The sequence below is a fragment of the Phaethon aethereus genome, assembly GCF_964289735.1.
Source record: "Phaethon aethereus genome assembly, chromosome: 23".
In the NCBI taxonomy this organism is placed as follows: Eukaryota; Metazoa; Chordata; class Aves; order Phaethontiformes; family Phaethontidae; genus Phaethon; species Phaethon aethereus.
In genome coordinates this window covers 6,393,128-6,416,308 of record NC_138599.1, presented here as the reverse complement: position 1 = coordinate 6,416,308, position 23,181 = coordinate 6,393,128, and the positions used below count along the sequence as shown (strand labels likewise).

The window sequence follows — 23,181 nt, the reverse complement described above, 5'->3', positions numbered from 1 at the left end:
CCAGAAAGCAGCTTCCTTCCCAATGCTGTCTTTTCCACCTCAGAACAGAAAGGGGAGCCGGCTACACAAAAGCAAGGTGGTTGCTTTTTTACTTTAGAAAGAAAACAAAGACCCGCAGAGCATTTCTCTGTGATACCCATCTGTGCTGGGCAGTGGCAAGCTGCTTTGTTAATTAGCAAGTCCAGCTTTTACTGAGGGAGGTGGAAAATAGCTCTGTTGAGTATCTGCAGTCAGTAAGGTCAAACTGCCTTTTTTTAGTCCACGCACATTAAAAGCGTAGGGACAATTTCGTCTTACCATCAACAGCATGCAGAGAGGTAAGCGATTCCTCACTTTTAGCTGAGCGAAGAGTCCCGCTGTCTCCTCGTCCACCTAAGGAAATGCAACCGAGACAGTGAGAAGCTGAATCGTAAAAGTGGTTTATATTTGGCTATGTAGTGGTGGCAGGAAAAACCAAATGGGTTTCCAGCAACAGTACTGGTGTCCTGAGAGTACAAGTTGTGCCTTTTTGGGGTTGGGTTTTTTGCTTTTGTTTTTACTCCAAAGCTCTTAAAGAAAACCTTTATCCTGTTTGACTGTTAATGTGCTTTACCGTCTAAGACAGATGTGGTCCTGTTTTGCATGGGACACTGGCCTACAGCGGTCCCTTTCAGACAGTCTTAAGGGACACTTGTATAATGTGTTTAATATACTGAAGACTACGAGGGTTATAACTTGAAAATGGCACCAGGGAGAAGACGGGATAAAAGTCCTCGCTGGCTCATGTTTAGGGATTTGTGGTATATTTTACCGCAAAAACATACTGTTGCCACTTTTAAATTTGGGAAGAGATGGAAAACTATGTCCAGTGGATGCATCTACAAAAGGTTGCCTGATGCCTTCTCTAGTTATGCTGGTATAGCTTTCGGGGTGAATGTGTTTGCGGAACGGTGCCTTCACTTAGTTTATTGTGTGTCTTTTGAGAGCAGCAAAGGGAGCCAGAACTGTATTCTTATTTTGTAATCAGAGCATCCGAAGGAATTATTCTGAGCCTTCTTATAGCGGTGCCCATACACTGTCTTTCAAAAGCTACTCTGAGAAAAGCACTAGAGGTGTGTGCTCTAGCAGGTTTGACTCTTGAGCTAATGCGAGATCCGTTTAGGAAGGACAGCGGTTAACTGAAGCAGCTATGCACGGCTCGAACGCTAGAAGGAGATAGAAGCACACTGTAAACATGAATTCTGCTGTGCTGAAAAACCCAGGCTTTTGGAAGCTGGATTTGCACCCCTACCTGCCAGGGCTATGGCTTTCATTTCGGAGGGCTCGCTGGGATTGCGCTGCAGCTTGCGTTTGGACACGGATGAGGATTTTCCCAGGTTGAAGAAGGAACGCCAACTGCCAACTGGCGACTTCTTCATCTTGCTGGGCGGTCTTTTCCTGGAGCGAGAAAATAGAGCAAGTTGTTGGAGGGGGAAGCTGCATTTAGTTCCTGCTACCGGTTGTTTGTTATTAGCACTATCTGGTTTCTGCTGAAACAAAGCTTAGAAACTCGGTCTCTTTTCAATAGCTGAGGATGTTTTCATTCTTATAGCTCAGCCCTAAAGCCTGGCTGGGTGAATTCTACCAAACCGTGCAAAGCGGGTGCAATGCAGGTGAGCAAAGGCTCCATACTTGCACGGTACAGCAGCTAAGGGATAGCTTTTTCTTCAGCTGGCAGATGCACCAGTTCGCTGAGGAACTGTGCAGCCATAAAAGGAACTCAAAAACCTCTCTCGCTCATGCTGTAAAATCACAAATCACATTCGCCGCCTCCTCCTGCCATATTTAATTCCTAGTGTCATCAAGTCTGTCCAACTGCTCCGCTTTGAGCGGAACCTGGATTTGTTCCAGGCAATTAAATAGTCCTGAAATGGGGAAGACCCCAATGTTTCCAGGTGTTCAACCTGTTTACTTTACATTTCTGTGCGCAGGGCTAGTACAGGCATTACCTACAACATGGCTCTAAAGATTAAATGACAACCCTGCTAAAAAGGAGGGACTGGCACAGAAGTGACATGGCTAAACTATGTCCACCAGACACTTGATGTAAGCTGGATCCTCCCAGAGTCCAAAGCAGGTGGAAAACTGTCTACAGTTGTCTGTATTGTTGTCTACAATATTGACTAGTGTAAGTCAATACTGGCAAGTTTTTGCTGTAATAATCAAACAAACCAACCCCAGTTATGATACATGCTGGAAAGGAAACTGGTCTCTACCTTTCAGATGGAAAGTCTATGACGGTGTGGAATTTCCCCTGTAAAGCTGCAGGGCCTTCTCCCACTTCTATGTATTTGCTGTCTGCCACGATGGGAGAGTTGATCTGGGCCTGTGTCCGTGCCTGTGCCTCCTCCAGCGTGAGCAGCTTTGTGGAAGGCGAGGACACCAACAGAGACTTGGGCCGTGATAAAGAACTGTGCCCTGCAAGGGGAAACCACAGGCAACAGGGAGAATCAGAAAACAGCGCTACAGCGATCAAAGCTCTGGGTCTGTGTGTCTAGGGAGGTGCCGTGTTTTTTCTAAATCTTTGTTATCCCAGCCACTGAAAGAGGTGGTCAAAATAACCATTTTGTCAGGGGTATGTTTATGACAAAAAAAAGGAAAAAGAAGTCCGCAATTATGAGAGCAGCGTAGCGTATTTAAAAAGAAAGAAAAGGCAGAAGGAAGCAGGTGGGTTGGAAACCTTCCCTGGCATACTTAAGCTTCATCTGTATGCGAAAGTGATGTTTTTTCTTCTTATAAAGCTTGGCTTCAGTCATGCCCAGGTTCTACCTCTCAGTGCAACAGGAAATACCGTGTGTGACTTAAGCTGCTACAAACTCATGGGCAGATGGATGTAGCAAACGGAATCTAGCTGTGTGTCTTGCCCTTGCCCTTTTTACAGCTCGTGCTTGTTTTTGGAGAGGAACATTTAAATTTTTGTACAAGTAGTTGATGTTGCCTCCTGCTGCGAGGGTCTGTTAAGTCAGCTTGCAGCGCAGAGGAAACTGCTACGGAGGAGCACAAGGAGCCTGTTGTAAGAGCAGCAGTCTTTTGTTTGACATTGCTTATTGTGCAAGTAGTTATGTTCTCGCATGAGTTAAGGGGCGTGGGGGAAGCGTGTCGTCGCTTCACACCAACATCCTCGTTGGTCCCATTCCTACTACGACCCTTTTAGCATCACAGCTCTTGCAGAAAGTGTGCGTGGTCTCGTGTGTGTTTGTCAGCTGTAAATGCTATCCCCGTGAGGTTTGGGTTCCGGCTGCCTTTGCAACAGCCTTACAACCTGGAGCGGCTTAAAGCAGCCTTGGGAATACCACTTTCACCTCTCGCAGGTGGGTACAGGCAAGAGGGCGTGCTCAAGGACAGAAGCTCTTGGAAGCACTGTAGAGGATGCTGCCATGCTGTAGCACGGTATTCCTGCACTTAGCTGATATGCTGTGAAATAGCCTGACCCTTCTCCCTGCCAGTTTTCTGTCAAAGCACACTGAATGTGAATGACCAAGTCATTAAACAATTAGCTGAATTTACATGGTCCATTCTAAGCCTGGATAATCATTTGGCTGGGATTCTTAGCATGCTTATCTTCCCCTGGCAGAGCTCAGCCTGCTGTGAGCTATTACTGTGCAGCCAAGCTAACCTCGGGCTCCTATTGACTTAAAATTGCCTTCCAGTAGGAACAAAAGCTGGACTTAGAGCATCTCTGCTAGCCTAAGTAGAGGGAGGGCTTGTTTAAAAGGGGGGAGCAGCAAGTATACTGGAAAAACAGCTATCTGCACTCCACAGGTGGTGGTAACAGCACCGACTGTGCACATTTCGTAGGAAGGGCAGGTTATCAAAGCAGATGGTACACACTTAATGCTGTTTAGGAGTAACAGCCTGTGGCACCCATGTTTGTTGACCTAAAATACAGGGCAAACTTTCTTCCTGGTGCAACTCTGCTCATTTTTAATGGCACAGGTAGACTTATGGTCTTACAAGTTTCCTTAAGTAACTGCTAAGTTGTTCCAAGGCTGAATGATGTCTCGAGTGCTCCAGGGTTGGGCACAACTGTGTCGCAGTTCATTCCTCATCCTAAAGCCACAAATCGGCAATGTGAGCAGAGAAGCGGGCAACAGCTGTAGGGCCAATGCGGACTGAGCCATGTGGCTGGACGGCCCTGCTAATCAACCCGTACAGACGAAATAACCGGGATAGCCAATGTCAAAATATTCCCTGTTGAGAGCAAGACTAAGTTTCTTAGTGTCAACGTTGAGTACAGAGAGCTTTCTTTAAATCAGTGCATTTCTATTTATGTTCTAAGGTGCTGATGAGGGTAGACAGAGCATGCATTGTGTTGTCCTGCCAGACAGCTCAAATGGATAAGGGTGCAGGAGCATCGATGATGACTGTTTTAAAAAGAAGGGGAGGGAGCAGGGGGGACAAAGATCTAAGGGATTCTTTACCATTTCTCAGTGCGGGGACATAAAAGTAGCAGCCAAACATTAAGATGTGCACTGCTGTAGAGCATCCCGGGCTTCTAAGAAAGGTGCTGACAGCAATTTCTAGAACCGGGCTATGTTTGCCAGATTCTAACATCATAACCCTGGAAATCTGTCCTCTGGGTTATAGTAAAAACATACTTCACATGTCCTGGGGGAGGCTCAGATACCCACTAACTGTCTGCCACCTTTTTTTTGATCAAGGTGAAGCTTGCAGAGGATGACACGCACCTGCTCCATCTCGTATGACTGAGCTGAGTTTGGAACTGAAGAGGACATCCACGTGGTTCAAGATGAATTCCACAACCACTGACTGGATTCGCACCTCCATGAAGGCAGCCGTTCCACTGAAGCAGGCAGACTCTATCTGCTTTGATCTAAAGAAAAGGCAGATTACATGAAACGCGCACAGTCAGAAGAACATGGGAAGACACGCTCCCTTTTGGGTGAGCCTTCGGCACGTGTTGAGCTATTGTGCCTAGTTGCTCAGGCAAGTGAGACTTTAGGGGCCGTTAAGAGATTAAATCTCAGCAAAACATTACACAAATGATCAGCCTAACTGTAGTGCTCTGTATCCAGACTTTGATTTCAGGTTTGAGTCTTACTGAAATGGCAGGAGGAAGACTGGGTCTAGAAGGAAGAGGAGGGTGTTGCAGGTCCAGAGCGAGGTTAAGTGAGACTTGAGACAGACACTGTCTGTAGCCGCAAGTGGGGAGCTTTTTGTTGACTTCTTTCCAGATCCTGTGAACGGCAGCCGTTTAATGCAGTGGCATTGTACAAAGCTCACTGTGGCCTTCTACGCGATTTTCCGTCTAGTGGGGAATATCTCCATCCGCTTCTGCGGGGACAGATTTAGCCAAGATCATTTCCAGAAGTCTGAATTTTTGCAGCTAAAAGCTGTCAAATTGGAATCTAGGGACTTGCGCAATGGGAAATCAGTGATGCCACTGAGCAAATTTTCCTGGATGATCAAGGTCCCGCTAGTCTCCTCTAACCAGGAGAGGGGAAACTGTCATCTAGAAAAGAGGGGAGGGGGCAACCCTTCCTCGCCCCTGCTGAGCTGCAGTCAGTGGAATGGTGCTGAGGCAGAGCAGTACCAGGCTGTTCTCGCCGGGTGGCCCCACTGATACCAGCGGGGGCTATTTTCCATCACTTGCCCATTGGTCTCAAGGCCCTGCTTAGAATAACTTCTCCTCTGTAAAATTTCTGATGGGGAGAAGAGCATGCTGGCTAGAAGAAAGGAAGATCTCTCTCTCAACTGCTGAAAGTTATGTTTTTTTCTGGAAAAGAGGTAGCTATCTGTCTTTTATAAATATAAAAACTTATCTTGGATTGAAAGGGGGGTGGGGAAGAGTACCTTAGGAGGTTTGGAGCCCAGACGATTGCTAAGTTCTTAGTGTGCATATTTGTGATGGAGCAGTAGTCAGCTAGACGAGCTAAGTGTCTCATGAGGAACTCCAGTGTCCTGGAAAACAGGAGATGGGCAAATGTTCAGCACCGATAAGCAAAGCCATGCTGCAATTTACAGAACAAACCCCAGCTCGTTATTTTCTTTTGGTTTGACAGCTCACAGAAGAAAAATGTTGAACCATGTACCCCAAGACTGATGCTAAAGTTGTTGTCTTCAGCAAGTAAGTACAGCGGGGTGGGGTGAGGGCTCTCTCTCCTGGTTTGTCCAAAAGCATCTGCTCTCTGTTGAAGGGCTGGCTTCAGCAACCACTGAGGTGGATGGGAATCCTCTAAGTACCACGGGCACAGCAGGATCTCGAAGCAGAGCGCCCTGGAACTTTGCTTTACTGTAACACTGTGCACCAGAAATAGACCCTGTGCCCTGTACGTGATAGCGCTGCGGCGCTCGTCAGAGTGGGGTGGGGAGGATGTTGAATGTTAATCTTGGTAAGGGGGGGAAGTCTTTCTTTAAGATACCCCAGGATACTGAAAACCAGCAAATGGTAGCTGAGTTCTACTTCTGAAATCACTTTTTACAGGTTTCTTACAGGCCTATAAGGTGAGCTACAAGGTTAAAATTCAGAGGCTTTGGTTCACATTTAAAAAAAAATCTTTTTATTTATATTCAACACTATTGCTAATGCCCCTGAGGCAGAGGAGGGAGCACAAGGCAGTAATAAAAATGCTGATGTATCCTCAGCGCTGTTGCCTGGCAGCAGCCCTGGCCTGTCTCTGTCTCTCTGTGTACCCCCCCTTTTTTTTTGGGGTGTGTGTGGGTGTGCATGCGCTCAAAATGCCACACAAATGGACAAGGCTTGAAGTGAAGACGGATGTTTCCGGTGGAAACAAAACAGGCACCTCCAGCCCCCTGCTGCCAAAGGCCAGTTACCTGCATGGACCTTCCCCTCACAGAGTAGCAAAAACCTAAAGTGTGGTTTGGTTTTTCCCCTTTTTCAAGCAAGCCTGAGGCAAGGAAGAGAGTGTCCACACCCTTTTGCATCCAGGTGTCCCCCCTGGTCTCAGCCAAAGCCCCACACAGGCAGCGCTGGCTTGCAAGACAGTAGTAAGCCGCTATGACTAGTGAAGACCAATGACCATATACTAAGTTACTGGTATTCAAATTCAAAATATTCTTCAAAGTCATAATACTGATGTTATAATTAGTTATCTATACCACTCAGGTACAGCATCGCAATTGTCCAGCTAATCACCATACATTACAATATTTATTTTTTTATTTATTACAATTAGATGCCACTAGCCAAATATGCAGCTGCAAACACTGCAAGTGGTCATCTAAACCATGCAGGACACAGACACACAACTGGTCCAGCTAATAATTAAAATGGTTACTGATAAAGTTTCCACATACATTGTAATCACCACACTTTTTTGTCCGATGCCTATTTACCATACCCTACCATGATTTTTAATACTAAAGAAAGACCATGAACATGTCATTATACTCTGTCAAGACTCACTCATTACCATATATCACAAATTAGTTTGTAATACTAATTAGTTTGTCTATATTATGGTGATTTTTAAACACCCTATTCTCTAGAGCGTCGCTATTATTGCTGGGGCAGGGGAGCAGAATTGGGAGACAAAATACACTTGACCAAATTAAACTGAGCCAATTTTTTGGCTGCATTGCACTTTTTAGGAATTGTGATTCTGAGAGCTGGTATTGTGCCCCCGGCAATAAAACTATTTCCTTCATGATATCAGCCGCTTCTGACATAACAAGCTGTTATTTGCCTCCCATACGGAGTTTCCGAGGAAGCCAAATACGACTGTGCAAAGTATATAGTGTCTCTCTGGTAATGAGCAAATTACAAACAGAAATCAACTCCTAATACGCAGAGGCACAGGGCGGCTATCTTGAGCGGGAAAACTGGAATCGCATCATTTCACGCCTGAAATGCTCACAATAATCAAGCGCCGAGCTACAACCAGAGGAAAGGCTGCACTAACCTGTAGTGAGGAGGGGGCAGCTGCTGGATGACGTCATGGATTTTAACCAACCGCTCCTCATCTGTAGCAGCAGAAACAGCGTCCTGGAACAAGGCAGGAAGGGCTTTAGCTGCAAATAAGACTAGATAGCTGCCACAGCATCTCAAAGCACGTGGCCAACGTACTGTTCTTCAGGAGCGAGGCGGATCGTGTTGCTCTCCTCTACCTTCGGGGCGGCGCCTGCCTCTTGGGGACAGACTGGCACACAGATCATGGGAGAAAGGCCACGCAAATCAAGATCTGGGCCACTTTATAGCTTAAGTGTACAGAGTGATTCCTTGCAGAGGGCGTTCAGCTCCAAGTGGCATTTGCTTCTAATGCCACTCCCGTTCGAGAAACCACTGGGGAATGGCAAGCGACAGGGGAACGCTTGCAAGCACTGGTAGCGTCCCAACAACCTTCTACCAGGGCCCCAACAGTGGAACCAATGTGGTGTGGGGGGCAAAAGCGCATGGGATAAACCTAAAGGGGGAACAGAAAAGGCACTTTTGAAATGGTGGGATGCTACCAGCAGTGGGAATTTGGTGTGCGGGAAGCACTAACCGGACTGGTGTTAGGCTGGTAGTTTTGGAGACAGGCCCTTCTCACCTCTCTCCAAACCGCAACTTAAGCAGACGTAAGACAAAAGCGCGTGGAAGACAGGTTCAGCTTGCTGCTGGATCCTTTTCAGTATTTCTCTGTTCAACCTGCGTAGATGATGTCACGCTGAAGTGGAAAGCGAAAGGCGTTGCCTTGTACTTACCGAGAACTTCTCATAGAGTTGATAGGTCAGCAGAGGATTTGGGAGCTCGCGGAAGTACAGTTTGCAGAGGGAGCCCACGCAGTGAATGTCTTGGATGTAAATATCCTTTGTCAAGTCGGGAATCTGCTCGGAGTCAAACTCGTGGCTGGAAATGAGAACAGAAAAATGGGAAAAGGGGTTTGAAAAGGAGGAATGAAAATAAAACTCGGCACAAATTACGGTCAAGAAAAGCAAAGCTTTCCCAATTTACATGAAAAAAAGAAATACTTAGTCACCAAAGCCACACGACCCATGGCTGTGGTGCTGCTAGGCTGTCTTTTTCTAAAATGAGACTTTTTTTTTTCTAATAAGGCATTTTCAGTTCATTTTACAACTGATTGATTGGCTAGTCTGCAATCGCTTTTGCTGCAAGAGGGCCTTTCACAAAGCCTCCAGAGGACGTCTTCCGAGCCCGTGGAGACAATCTGACAGTTTGACTCCCAAGGGCCGTGACTGGGAGCTGCCCGGAGGAGGAGTGCCCACAGGTCTGGACGAAAGCTGCTGTCCCTTTGCATTTCAAAGGCCTGGAAATTGAAGTGATAAAGCAATGCCATCGGCAGCTCCTGCACGTGGAAGCTAGCGTGTGCAGAAATTCCTTGGGGACAAGCTGGTGAGCTGAGCACGCCTCTGCTACGGGGTGAAGAGAGCCAGGAACCACATGAAGAAAATCCCTGAGCATTCCCTTCGTTTTCAGAGAGGGAAAAACCAAAATCACAAACATTTATGAAATAAAAGCTGAGCTTAGAAGGCCAAGGGCTGGCTCACTGCTACAATATGTGCGTGGAAAGCGCTGTTTCAAATTAGCAGGACGGATTTGCAAGGACTGGCGCGGTGAGTCAGGCCACGCGGAGCCGCGAGAACACGGCTGCTCTAGCTGAAGCTCGGTTTCCCTACGAGGGTCTTGAAGCTGTAAACCAAAACCTCTTATCGTCGACGCGGGGAGTCATCCTGTCTACTCTGCAACCAAGTGTCGGGGGCTCGGTGGCGGCACCCCTGGCTTCTGTCCCTGCCCAAGCCAGGCGATTTGTCATACAGAAGATAAAACACGCCTTCGGCACTGCTCAAACACTGAGCTCACCTCTCTCTGCCTACGGGACAGAAGCAGTTTGTCCCCCTGTCCAGGGCGGATTTGTCCAACTGTACACCCCTTACAGCTTCGGGAAGGAGCTCCTTCCTCCCGCTAGGCACGCAGGCTGCGGGAGGGAAGCCATTTATACTACGCCAGACTGGGGGCGGCCAGAAGAGGCCTCTACTTCAGACAAGAGGGTGAACAGTCCACCCCAGCTCCTCACCCCAAAGACAGGACAGAAGAAGAAAATACAGGTCTCTCTTCCCCCAGTGACGGGCTGCCTGTAGCCACAACCCTCAGTGTTCGGTATATACCGCTCCCTCAGGCACGTTCTGACTCACCACTCACTCACTCGTATTTGGGAGAGAAACTTGGCTCCACAGAAGAAGGGAGAGCTCAGAAAGGAGATCAGGGAAAAACACCAACCCACCCCATACAAATACACCCAGCCTTGGCTGAATTTCTCCGGCCATATCCTGCCCTATTCTGGTACTCCTGCTACTCCCAGTATGTTTCTCCTAGGAATAAATCTCACGCTGTGTCAGAGACCTACCCCTGTAGAAGCAGAACATGGAGTGAAGAAAGGGAAGCTCTACTACCTTCAGCCTTTCTTCTCTCTGCAGTGGCTGTTTCCAGAACTATGTGTTATTTCTTTTGACCCCAAAGGAAGATTTTGTCAGTAGAAGAACACAACTTCACAGTCACTCCAAAAAAGCCAGAGCCAGAATACAGGGATAAACACACCAACTCCACACTCGCTCTGTTTTGCCTGCCAGCCAAATCAAGGCGGCTAGTGCAAGCCAACCCCTGTCCTGGAGTAAATCTCCCATGTGGAATAAATTCTCTAACTTTCTCTCCAACCAAAAATCCAGGGGATCCAATTCTTCTATGTGAAACTTAAGAACAGTGACTCATTTGTAAGGATACTGCAGCTCTGGCTTTGAAATAAGCCTAATGATCTGTTTATATAGCTGGAAACTACAGCAATGCAACGTGTCCTACATTAATCAAACACTTGCAAAAATCTGTAGTGATTTAGATGAACGACAGGGATGGTGTCTACAAGTTATGCCATGCACTCCCTCCCTTTGGTCTTTGGAACATCTCAGAAAATTGAAAAATAGGCTGTCACTTCATTCTCTGCACTATACCAGGGAATTACACCATCAAAGTTTTAGAAAACCGTTTTTAAAGCACCTTTGGAAAACCAAGAAGGAGAAAGAGGTCTTAGCAATGCCAAGGGAAAAAATGGACTAGGGCAGCAATTAGAAAGATGGTCCAGCACAAGTCAAAATAGGGAGTTAAAGGGATGTAACTGAAGCAAGGGCAAACATTTTATTCAGCCAAGACTGCTGTGGGCAACAGCTACAATCAGAGTCTTTGGAGCCTGCATATCAAAGCCTCGGGAGCAGGTTTTTAAAATGGAACTTGCTCTGATGAGAGATAGGATTAAGCTGAACCAGCGTAAGCCCATCCATACGAGGGTTGGTACAGTAACTGTACCGACTCAAACCTGTCCATTGAACTTGGGAATAGCTGGTACAAAAGAAGATATCCTTCATATGGAAAACACCCCTTTGCTGCCTCTGTGAGGCCGTGGGCCCAGGATCAACACTGGAATGAGGCACGTCCCACTAGGTTCTCTCAGTCCCTTCACATCAGAAAAAAGCATACCAAATGACAGAAGGAAAAACAGCCTCACGAAACGATAAAGACCATTTACTGGGATGAGAACAGCTCCTAACTGGGGAGGACGCACGCCCAGCCTTCCCCTGCACAGCTGCGCAGCTCATCATCTTTGCACGGCCATGCCACCCACCAAGAATTACGCAAGTATTCTCTGCATGTTACCCATTAATTGCTAATATGCCAGGAGTCCAGAGCAGCAAGGAGAAATATCAGCTGCTCAAAAGGGCTCCAGGAGCAAGAGGAAAACGGGAATGAAATGTGACGGCGCAGTGTCACCATGATCCCAGAGCCTTCCAATACTCTATCCTGAAGGAAAACTTCCTGCAAAATGAAGTCTACTGAACAACCCTGCGTTGCTCCAAAACGGTGGCAAAGCCAGCGTCCCATCCGTTGAGTACAGACTGAACACATGCACGGGAGCTGCTGGGAGCAGTCTGCCCCACAGCCGCCACACTGCAGGCTCCTGCGAGCACAGCCGCCGAACCTAGCGCATGCCTCGCTCGTCCCTGGCAAACAGGTTTGTCAAACGCGGCGCCCTTACCGTAGTTTCTGGATGTTGGACGCAATCCCGGACAGACGATATATTCCATCCACAATGCCATGTTTCTCAATGAATTCAGTGCAGCTCTTGAGGACCTGGGGGACTAAAGAACAAGCGTTGTTGGTTAGTTGAGCATGTTATCAACGTCCTAGTTCAGGTTGTGGTCTTGTCAGATGCCAAGAACTAAGCCCAGCTGGGCTACTGCTTCAGTTCGTCCTTAGCGGAGAAAGCCTGTAAGAAATTTAACTTTAGGAGTTGCTGTGGAAACTGGTCAGAGGTGTTCTTTGCTTTAAAGAAATGCTAGGATATGAATCAGGTTGAAAAAAGGCGATTCTAGTGGAGCAGAGACAGCGCAGGTCCCATCACGACTCCCTCAAGAACTGCAGTGTTAAATTCCATTCCAGAAGAGCTACAAAATTGAGTCAATACACTCTCTTTGGCCAAAGACTTCCTTTGTTTTCAAACCTATTTAAGATTAACCCATACTGGTTTCGTTTAAGCAAATACAAACATTAAGGAGATGCTACCTTCTGCACCAGGGCCAGGAGAGTTTTTACAACTGATAATTTCATCCCCGATGTCTACTGGAGCGTGACTGGATTTAGATAGCTACACCACATACCACACTCTCAGAAACTGCAGACAGACCACGGTATGACAGAATGGAAAAAATAAGCCCAAAAATAAGCCCAGAGGATATCATTAGGTGTCAAGTTAATATTCAAGCCACTTCGCCAACTGACTCCTTCCAGTTGACTTCGCAGCCTCATGCAGCATCCACTGCCGGAGCTATCTGTCCACCCTTGTAAGCTTAAGGAGGAGCAAATTACTTTATTTATAAAAAAGAGATACAACTGCCCTGAATACAGAAAGAAAATTAGGATTGAGCTCTTGTGAGCATCAGCAAATCTTCATGGAAAAAGCTCAGATCCTTGCGGATTCCTCTGCAAACCGCCTTTTTGCTACAGCTCCTACGATGATCTGGATTTATGCTTACATTAGATGCCGGGTCTGATCAGTTTGCCGTACGAATAGGTCATGTGGCAAGCCCCCTTATATCAAGCAGCAAATGCCATCTGCCAGTCAGTTCTCCTGAGTGCCGCTGAGCTTAGACGCTCTGTGCTTTCCCCTCCCCAGCCGCTTCACCGCTTTTCTCCGGGCTTGCAGCGAGCACTCACGCAGCTAGAGAAAAGCCTCAGTTTAAACGGTTCCCTGGAAGTCAGCAGGTGCGTGCTGGGCTAAGGGCACATCTGCTCCGCACTCGGGCGCAGGACAGGACAAAACCTGTAAATCTGTGTGGCGCGTCCATCACGCGGGCTCCGCTAGAGTGGATCAGGCCCTGGGCATGCGATACCCAACGATACGACGAGACCAGTCAAAGCCGCCTCAGTCAGACTCCAGTATCGCGCTACTCTCTCTGTTTTCCAAAGCAAGGTGCAGACTCCAGGGCAGGCAGAGCCCTTGCACATTAAGCAGTGGCACAGAAAGAGCCTTGGAAACCAAGTGCTGCTTTTTTGGGGCAGGAAAACCTGCGGAGGTGATCACCTTCTGTAGGCACAACGGAAATTTCAACTTCTGCTAATAGAGCCAAAAGACATTTGCAGAAAGAAACCTCAGCCTGCGCTCCGAAGAAAGGCACCTCCTGCAGCGTAGCACCACGATCATCGGCATTGGGAATCTACCAGACACACGTTTAGGCATCTGAGCCAGGCTAAGCAACAACTTCTCACCACCAAGTGAATACGCGTCGGGAGAGTGCGTTGGTAAAACGTGCGTCAGTCGTCAGTAAAACACTGAAAGCTACGCATCTGAGAAGAGAGCAGGCAGAACAGATGGCCCTACGTTCTAATACCGTTTCAAAAAACACTTTTGCAGGACAACACTTAGCCCTTAACGCAAAAAGATTCAACATGTCTCAAAGAAGAATGTTTTTAAGGCTTTAAGTGGACAGCGAAGGAGTTTTATCATACTCAAGCAGTTGCCAAAAAGGGCTAAAATGTGTTTTCCATTTGCAATATAGCGTTAGGAGGCAAGTGTGAGCCAGGTATAAACTGGTGCAGAAAACCAGAGGGATGAGAACAGCACCGTCCCTTGCAGCGAAGGCAAAGGGCAAGGCTTTAGATGCTGACACAGCGGCTTCTTTTCTTCCATGAGAAAAGACAGCACCCTAGCTTGCAAGACAGGCTTGACTCATGCTCGTTTTGGTTCCACCGAGAACCAAGCAAGCCTACATGACGCGTGCACATGCGTGTCTGTCCCTCCCCGACCCATTACAAAAGGTCAACGGTCACAAATCCCATCAGTGACCTGAGCGAGGATGCTGGGCTCAGCGCTGCATCAGCGGCACCTCCTTCTGCCGAGCGCCCGACCACAAGAGTCCCAAAGGACTGGGTACAGGAGTTTACCCAAGTTTTAAAGTGTTGTGGCAAGATCTGCTTGCGCTTAGCTGCAAAATCCCAAAGATTGTCGTGGTCCTTACTGGAATCTGAACAGGGATCCCCCTTAAATAAATAAATGAGCAAATAAATAAGTAGCACGTTCCCTACCAGCCTAATTCCTAGCAGGGAGGCTGACACCATCCAAGGAGGGTGATGCATACGCCGCGCGAGGGAGCCTACAGACAGCTCTCCTGTTTACCTACGCGCCATGAACACAGCTCGGACACCCGCCTGCGCTCCCTAATTGAAGGCCTGTGCCCCAGGGAGCGAGCTCTGCATGTTTCCAAGGCCTTATCCTTCTAGGGTTTTATCTAGCTGCGTAAACAAACAGCATGGTAAGAATGGTATTTATGTACTGGTTCAGCTGAGCAGCAACCTGTTGTGACAATGTGAATAGGGGCAAGGGAGAACAGGGGGAAGGTGAGGGATGTAGCACCAACAATACACTTCCTAAAGTACTTATTTGCCATGGACGATCTTGGGCAAAGTTAGAATAATTAATATACACTGAAAAAATTCTAGCAGGCTTGTTCTATGCATTTCCTAATCCGGCTACCAGGACGATCTGTTCTTTAAGCTAAATATATCATGCTGGCACCACGGATATTTTGGGGGAATTCTGCATGGTTGGAGAAGTGACTGAAATTCAAGTAGGACTATAATTGCACTTGAAGGCCCTTTGATGGAATGGTGACTTGATTTTGCAACAAAGATGACACCTGACAATTACATGCGTGTTTAACCTCCTTCTCCCCTTTGAATCCCAAGCCCTTTAGCTAAATACACATTTACAGAATCACAGAATCATTGAGGTTGGAAAAGACCTCTAAGATCATCAAGTCCAACCATCAACCCAGCACCACCATGCCCACTAAACCATGTCCCAAGTGCCACATCCACACGATTTTTGAACGCCTCCAGTGATGGTGACTCCACCACCTCCCTGGGCAGCCTGTGCCAATGCTTGATCACTCTCTCGGTGAAGAAATTTTTCCCAATATCCAATCTAAACCTCCTCTGGTGCAACTGGAGGCCATTTCCTCTCGTTCTATTGCTGGTTACTTGGGAGAAGAGACCAACCCCCACCTCACCACAACCCCCTTTCAGGCAGTTGTAGAGAGCGATGAGGGCTCCCCTCAGCCTCCTCTTCTCCAGACTGAACACCCCCAGTTCCCTCAGCCGCTCCTCATCAGACTTGTGCTCCAGACACCTCCCCAGCTCCGCTGCCCTTCTCTGGACACGCTCCAGCACCTCAACGTCCTTCTTATCATGAGGGGCCCAACACTGAACACAGAATTCAAGGTGCAGCCTCACCAGCACCGAGCACAGGGGCATGATCACTGAGTAATATGTATGTGCATATACACACATATGGAGGGAACAGCGTCTGTTACGACCAGAGTGAAATGGCAGGATGGCAGCACAAGCCAAGACTTAATTTTGCGAATGTGAAGTGTGCCAAGACCTTCACCTACGGTGGCTTCTGACATCACGTTGTGACTTTCTCAGGCGCCTATGCCTGTCTATTGCATAAATCCCTCCCCTGCTGCAGGGGTGAACTTCTCCGTGTCCAGGGCCTGATTTTGGCTCTTGGATCTCAAACCAAATACCTGTCAGATCCAAATGTGGTATCTCAGGTGCATCACAGCAGGAAGCTGATGGAGATTTCTTCTCATAGCATGTAGCAGCACCTACACTAAAATTCCATTAATGTTAGTTAATTACTCTGGTTTCCTGCAATTATAACAACCAGACTTGATGACGCAGGTGGTTTGTATTAACAGCCATAAAGGTCCCCTGAGCTCAGCACTCTGTCTCTGACAACCGCCGCAAGCACACCGCTCTGCGAAAGAGGAGGGAACAAGCACAGGGTAATGCACAGGACGTTCTTCCAGCCCCAACAATCCTCTGTGCCCAGGATCGGCGCCTGTGTTTGCTGAGCCCAGCACACAGCCCCTTCCAGTTCCGCATTCCCAGGCAAGTAACAAGTGTATTAATACTCACTGTTGGTTTTACTCCTTTTCTGAGCAATACCATCTTCAACCGCTGACTCCAGATAATCTCTCTACAACGAAGTCACTGACTTGCCTGCAGCCTGCTAAAACCCAGCAGCCGGTGCTACAGTTGAACACCTACCTCTTCATGAGAATCTGAGCACTGTACACATCTCCCGTTCCAAAATCAATCACCTTCCCTCCCTCCCTTCGCTGTCTTAAATAACAGGGAGTTCCAGGAAACAAAGCAGAAAAGGCTGGAAATGGGGACGCATCAACGAAGGCAGCTAAAGGAAGTTTTTCAACTCGTTCCTGAGCATCTCTCAGCTGGCTTGAAAGGTTTATTGCATCTCCTAGGGCTCGTTAACTGGTTAATTCTTTGCCATTAAGAGAAAGCAGAAGTTTTATGGTTTTCATTCTGAAGAACATTTTGATTCATCTTGAAAGCGGGCACATTTCCTTTCCTATCCTCTTGGTTTTATTCCTTCCCTTTTAATCTTTTGTAATGTTCCCTCCCTGGGTTTTGGGAGGCTTGCTTTATTATTTTTTTTATTTTATTTTATTTTTTTAGTACGCTACTGGAATCAGAACTATTTGTTCAGCCTGGGGAACGAGGCCTCCCATCAAGCTTCCCTCTAGCAGCGTCGTTTCCACAATATTACGGCGATAAGGTGAACTGCCGCACAAGCCAGGCCGTTTGGCTGGTTAATGGACCGTAGCACGCTGAAATGCAGCTGCTCAGCTGAATTCCACACATAGCAAACAAACGCGGAAAGCTAAACCTGCAGCCCAGCAGGAATGAGGAAAATGAAATAAACTGTCCTGAGCGCCGCGCTGAACCGCCTCAACAAAGGTAACAACCCTGGCTATCAAGTACATGTAATGATACTTAGGAAGCACATAAAATCCCAGAACTGAGTGAAGGAACATAACAGAAGGTTAAGGGCTGTGTTTTGAGCCACAAGAAAATAAACTGAAACAATTGGACATAAGATAAAGCTTAGGTGGAGGCAGCTCACTCTTAATTGCCCAGGCTGCCTTTATAAATGGTGAGGAAGGATGGATAAAGCGCCCCGAGAACACCCAATACGATACAAAAGGTGCGAAGCCCATCGTGGACGTGCTCCTTTCTTGAAATTTGCGACTGTGACTCTGACAACTTCTAGACATCTGAAATTAGCCAAATAAATCCTGTCTCCCTTGCCATCTTAACGCGCGGTTACGTAAAAACCTAACCCTAACCCGAATATCCTCACCCGAAGAAATACAGTTGCTTTTACCCCAATCATTCTTCCTATTTTTACCTTGGTCCAAGTATTTCCTGGGGGGGGGGAAAACCAAACCAGTAAAAAAACTTTAATAACTCAGACTGTGACTTTTTCCCGGAACCTCATTTCAAACTACTCATTTCTGGGCCTTTTCCCTCCACCTTACAGTGACCGTTACACAGAAGGCGTAAACCGGCGTGGCACAGAGAGGCTAAAGACTTCCTTTTCATCGGAAGGAGCACCGCCGCAGCGCGGCTCCCTGCCACCCCGCGAGTCGCCTGCACACGTACCTGCAGACCCCGCCATCCCCTGCACATTCGGGAAAAAAGAATAAACCAAACTTTTAAAAAGATTGTCTTCTAAGGACTTTTGTCTCACTCCTAAATCCGTGTCCGCACGTTTGAATCACCAGGAGTAAGAGAGAAGTATGAGACCAACCAAACAGCAAACTTCCTTCAAGGTGCTCTCTTCCCGATTTCCAAGAAGTGACCCACGTTAAAATTATTTCTGCTGTTGATGAGTTGTGTCAAGCCCGAGCCCGCTATCACAAGCTGCGCTATTTCCTGGTGACGTGCAACGTTTTTACTTGAAGTGTGACTTTTGCACTTGGCAAAAGTGCAGTAATGCAAGAGGGGGCCATAAACCATGAGTCGGTTCCCAGAGCAGATACCAGGCAGGGCCCCTTTGTGGAATCACGGCCTCTGGCACCAGACGCTGCTTTTTAAGACTGGCCTTTGACGGGAGCTTACCCAGGTACTGTGTAAAAACAAAGTGCAAAGTTCAAGCCCGAGAAACATAAATCCCATGGTGTTGCATCGCGCTAGGAAGGTAGATAACCGTGTTTTTCGAGTCCTGCGAGATCAGCAACGTTCTCGACGTTGTGGGTATGTCTATGCCGGATGTTTTTGCACTTGAGGACTGCAAGTGGTACCTTCCTGCACAAGGACTGGAGCCTTTGTACATCCATCTCCCAGGCTGTACCCGCATAATCCTCTGGGGCTGGCTCTTTGGTTTTAATACAAAATATTCACAAGTGGAATAAAGATACTACTAACCGCTTCAGATCTGAACTGTGTGCTAGTGTTTTCTGTTTAGCTCAATTACCCTTGCTACAGGTAAGGTAGTAAGGGCAAGTCGAGAGGGGAAAAAGCATCCACCGCATTAGGAGTGGAGGGATAAGAGCACAAGCAATTCCTATACGGTCTGCAACATTTTTTCTCATGTTTGTTCCCCCTACAGCTGTAGTGTTTCGAAATGCAAATTAATTTTCAACTCCCTGCTGTCCTCTGGGTCACTCAGGCATAAAGAATTTCTCTTCCCACAGCTGCAGGCAGGCTAAAAAAGAAGGGGAGACAGAAATTGTCTCTTTTCTTAACCACGAAAGCTTGTTCTGCCTTTCTGCAACTACTTCCCCCAAACAAGTAATTCTCCACGGGGACCCCATGCACCTCTTTGTAATGCTAACCCCGTACCCAATAATCTTCAGTTCCAGCAATTCAGAGGGCAGATGGCGAAGCAATAACAGTGCCTGTTATGTTTGGAAAGTTGCCCAAAATAGCTCAAAACTATTGGCCTTTAAAAGTATCAACTTGTGTTGAACGAGTTTGTGTAGCAGAGAATGCATCTGCAGGAAGTGGAATATTCTCTGCTCCTCCGCAATTTCGGTCAACTATTGCACTTTTGTGCCGGCTGCTGGATCCATCTTTTGTTACACGGGTTTGTGTGTGCAGAAGCACAGACTTACCACATCAGAAGAAACTTTGAGGCACCTAAAAGGCGCAGGCTTCTCGTGATTTATGGAAGTGCTCCAGCAAATTCGGCACCATTCGGTTTCCAAAATGGCTGACAGGTTTGCATTTATGAAATTAATGCAAACCCAAGCAAGGAACAACATCAATATAGGGGATACGTACAGGTAGGTTTACTCATTTCCTACAGACATTCGCAAGGCTCTAACATGCCAACCTGTGTTAACACTTGAATAAATACTACTGAATGCTTATATCAAGCTCTTAATCTTCCAAGTACTTCACAAGTATTAGAAGCCTACCTTTGCGGCACCTTGGGGGCAGATACGGACTATTAGTTTGATTTTACAAGTGTGGAGATGGAAGGCGAGATACCACGTAAGTTCCCCGTGGCCACACAAAGCATGTGAGAGATGGGTTTGAGCCCACACCTGCCCGGCTCCAGCTCACCGGCCAGAACTTTGACTACAGCTTAGGTCTGTGATTGCCCAAGTCCCCTGGAGATGGATTTTGATTAAAAAATTACTATAAATTGTGAAATACTGAAAGGAAGCTGGTTTTGGCATGTCTGAGGCTGACAGGTTTCAATATCTCGCCAACCTCCCACAAAAAGGGATAGCCAAATGAAGCAACAGCCAGCAGGATGAGTGGAAGGGTATGACTAACACTACCTGTGGGCTCGAAGGGTGAATTACTGCCCCAGAATGCAGCTCTACAACCATTCCCCCCACCCTACACTGTCTGTGCCTGGAGCTGTGGCAAACGTGGGACCCAGATGCAAGTGAAAGTGTTGAGACAGTCCAGTATTTCTTCACTGCATAACATACCGCACGCAGGAGATGATAACGGATCGTAAGGACAGAGACGGTCCGTTTGGGCTCCAACATGCAGGGCAAAGGTTTCTCAAGCACAAAAGTAAATCACTTGGGGAGGAAGAAGAAGTTACATCTATCTCTATGCACGCGGCTTATAAACAACTTTTGAAGTTTCAAGTAGGGGAAAAAATTTATTGATGGAAAAATCACGTCCTCCCTATCTATAGGCTGCTGTCTCCTGAACTTATTCATGGGCTTTGACAAGCCAGTTACAATTTCTTGTTAACTAAATAAAATACTCCGGGTGTAGGATTTGCCCTTCCACAATGAGCAGCCACGTACTACACCATTATTTTCAGTTTTCTCAATAGGACCATAGCGCACAGAAAAATACTATTAAGGGAGGCGGAACAGGAAGCTTTCCAGTCTCCTCAACACCTGCATCAGGTACGCTTGTCAGGAAACACAAGATATACCTACAGATTTGTGAGCGGTAGCCTTGTGTATGAATCCTCCACTTGCCCTGTGTTTTATTTACTGGGTAAGTAAGGATGCGTTATTTTTCCTGCTGTGCCAACGGAGAAGTTAAGATCCACTTATTTTGGTTTTTTTAAACACTTGTATTATTGTAGATGGGGTGACTCACCCTCCAGATACACCCGTAACGGGCTACAAAGTTAATTGACCTTAGATCTGCACAACTGCTAGATGCCTAAGAGTAAGAAAGATGAACCCTATTTTAAAGGATTTGCCCGAAGTCACACAACTCTTAACAGAATTGCAAACAAATCCTTCAAAACTCAGATTTACATCCTAATCATGAACTCCTTTAAAACTGCTTTAAAAAGAGAGACAGAAGTAAAAGCAAGACGCCAGATCTGAACCTACTTGGAGGTTTGCAACTTTTCAGTTCACATTCCAACTTGTCAGCTCGGATGCTCTGAAAATACCTACTAAAAGTACAAAAATGCCCAAAGGGTTCATCCACAGAATGAACCTTCAGCCTCATCCACAGCCATCATCCTCCTCAGCCCATTGTAATGATTGTGGCCAATTTTACCATTCTAAGTGTTACGGTGAGCGCACACGACCTCCCTTTTTCGTGCAGCATTTCAATAAACCTTTGTATAAGAACAAGAAGTTACCGCTTAAACAAACCTGTTGAGGTGGTTGCCAGCATTCAAGTCGTAACCATCCCGAGCGTACCTGGGGAGCTGCGCTCCAGGGCTGCTGCGCTGCCACGCAGCCATTTGCCATTTGAACTCTAGTGGGCCCAGGTAAAAGCTTGGGGATCTGTTTCTGGTGGAAGCTCTGCAAAAGCTAAAAAGTCTTTCTGAAGTGAAAATCTTGGAGCAAAGCAATTCCCTACCAAGGACATCATAAGCACGGATTTCAGCTGGGCCTTCAGAACATAAATTGGAACGTCTTGGCTTTCAGGGGCTGCCTTGTGTCTACAGTGAAAAACAATATTTAAAGAAAGGGAAGGAAAAAAGCAACAATTTTGTAGATATTTGTAACTTTCTGGTTTTCAGCAAAGTTTGCTTTGCTTCTTGTCACGTTCACTTTCATTCGCTAGCAGCAAGAGAGGGTGGAAACCGGTTAAATATACCCTCTACAAGTTAAAACACCAAGAAAACCTAAAATTAAGAAATATGTAAGACTCACCTGTCCTGAATTCCAAATCAAGGCTTCCTTCACAGATGGCCAAGATCCAAAGCCAGCCGGGCAGACTTTTACTATGATGAAAATTATTAGCTAGTAAAAGGGACTCCTCACATTAATACCAGGAACCAAAGAGATGACATATAGATTACCAAACTTATGCTTGAGCTAAGGGGAACCAGATTTTTACAGACCCCTGCCAAGATGCTGCCCGAGATCTCGTTCCTTCTGTTACTCTGTTCTGGTACCAGCGTCCTCCCTAGACTCAAATCTGCGATAAACTGGCATGAAAGGCAACTACATCACCCAGCTGCAGCCGGGGGATCGCTCGAGGGAAGGATAATGCCGGAGGACCCAGAACACGCTGTGATGTCACCAGAAATCCCAAGGCGCTGTTAAGGAGCTTATCTGAAGAGCATAATAATAACCAGCACAAGAGAATAAACCCATCCCTTGCAAACAGTTGTTGCTGGCGCCCAGTATATAACAGGATCAAGATCCCGTATCTGCTATAATTTGATCTTGCATGCAGTTCTGGAAAGTCTAAGCTTTCATTTTATTTTTTCTTTTATCCTGCCCAACTTGTCCAAAGTCATCTCTAATAAATCTGGGGAACTGGGAAGAACAGGAAGGACAGACAGCAAGAATCAAGTGCGTTAGTAAACTCTTTCGTAGGCATTTACTTTTTCAGCAAGAAAAGCAATACCTCTTCCTGTTGATTACAGATCACTGGTTATTTTCTAGTAATTCAGAAATGAGGTACAGATCCTTCAATATGGGAAACTGGTCAATTAAAAATGGGTGCCCTTTCTAAATCCACCTTTTCCAATTACAGAAGCTGATGATGTATCAGGGCAGCAAATGTATAAAGAGGTACAAAAAACCACCATTTGCTTTTAGCCTACAAAATTGTATGGATTACCTCATGAAATGAACACCCGACACCACCATTTTAGGGTACGCCAGGGTTAGCCTGGGCTCCACTCTGACTGCCAAGAGAGACACGAGCGTCTTTATCGAGTGCCAGGCAACAGGGACATTCATAGATTCGCAGAACAGTTTGGGTTGGAAGGGACCTTTCCAGGCCATCTAGTCCAACGCCCTGCCATGGGCAGGGACATCTTCAAGTAGAACAGGTTGCTCAGAGCCCCATCCAGCCTGACCTGGGATGTTCCCAGGGATGGGGCATCCACCACCTCTCTGGGCAACCTGGGCCAGGGTTTCACCACCCTCATT

General features: G+C 46.9%; 1 protein-coding gene across 1 annotated transcript in view; it reads right to left on the bottom strand.

Moving 5' to 3' along the window:
- ARHGAP32 (Rho GTPase activating protein 32) overlaps positions 1–23,181 on the bottom strand; it is a gene marked incomplete at its 3' end in the record, with an annotated part of 155,786 nt that overhangs the window by 5,884 nt on the left and 126,721 nt on the right. Inside the window, exons 14-21 of the mRNA XM_082009980.1 lie at positions 12,021–12,123; positions 8,683–8,827; positions 7,902–7,984; positions 5,833–5,940; positions 4,707–4,852; positions 2,235–2,436; positions 1,271–1,416; positions 298–372 (exon numbers count right to left, since the gene is read on the bottom strand). Coding sequence (XP_081866106.1) covers positions 298–372; positions 1,271–1,416; positions 2,235–2,436; positions 4,707–4,852; positions 5,833–5,940; positions 7,902–7,984; positions 8,683–8,827; positions 12,021–12,123 — 1,008 coding nt within the window. The remainder of the gene's footprint in view (positions 1–297; positions 373–1,270; positions 1,417–2,234; positions 2,437–4,706; positions 4,853–5,832; positions 5,941–7,901; positions 7,985–8,682; positions 8,828–12,020; positions 12,124–23,181) is intronic.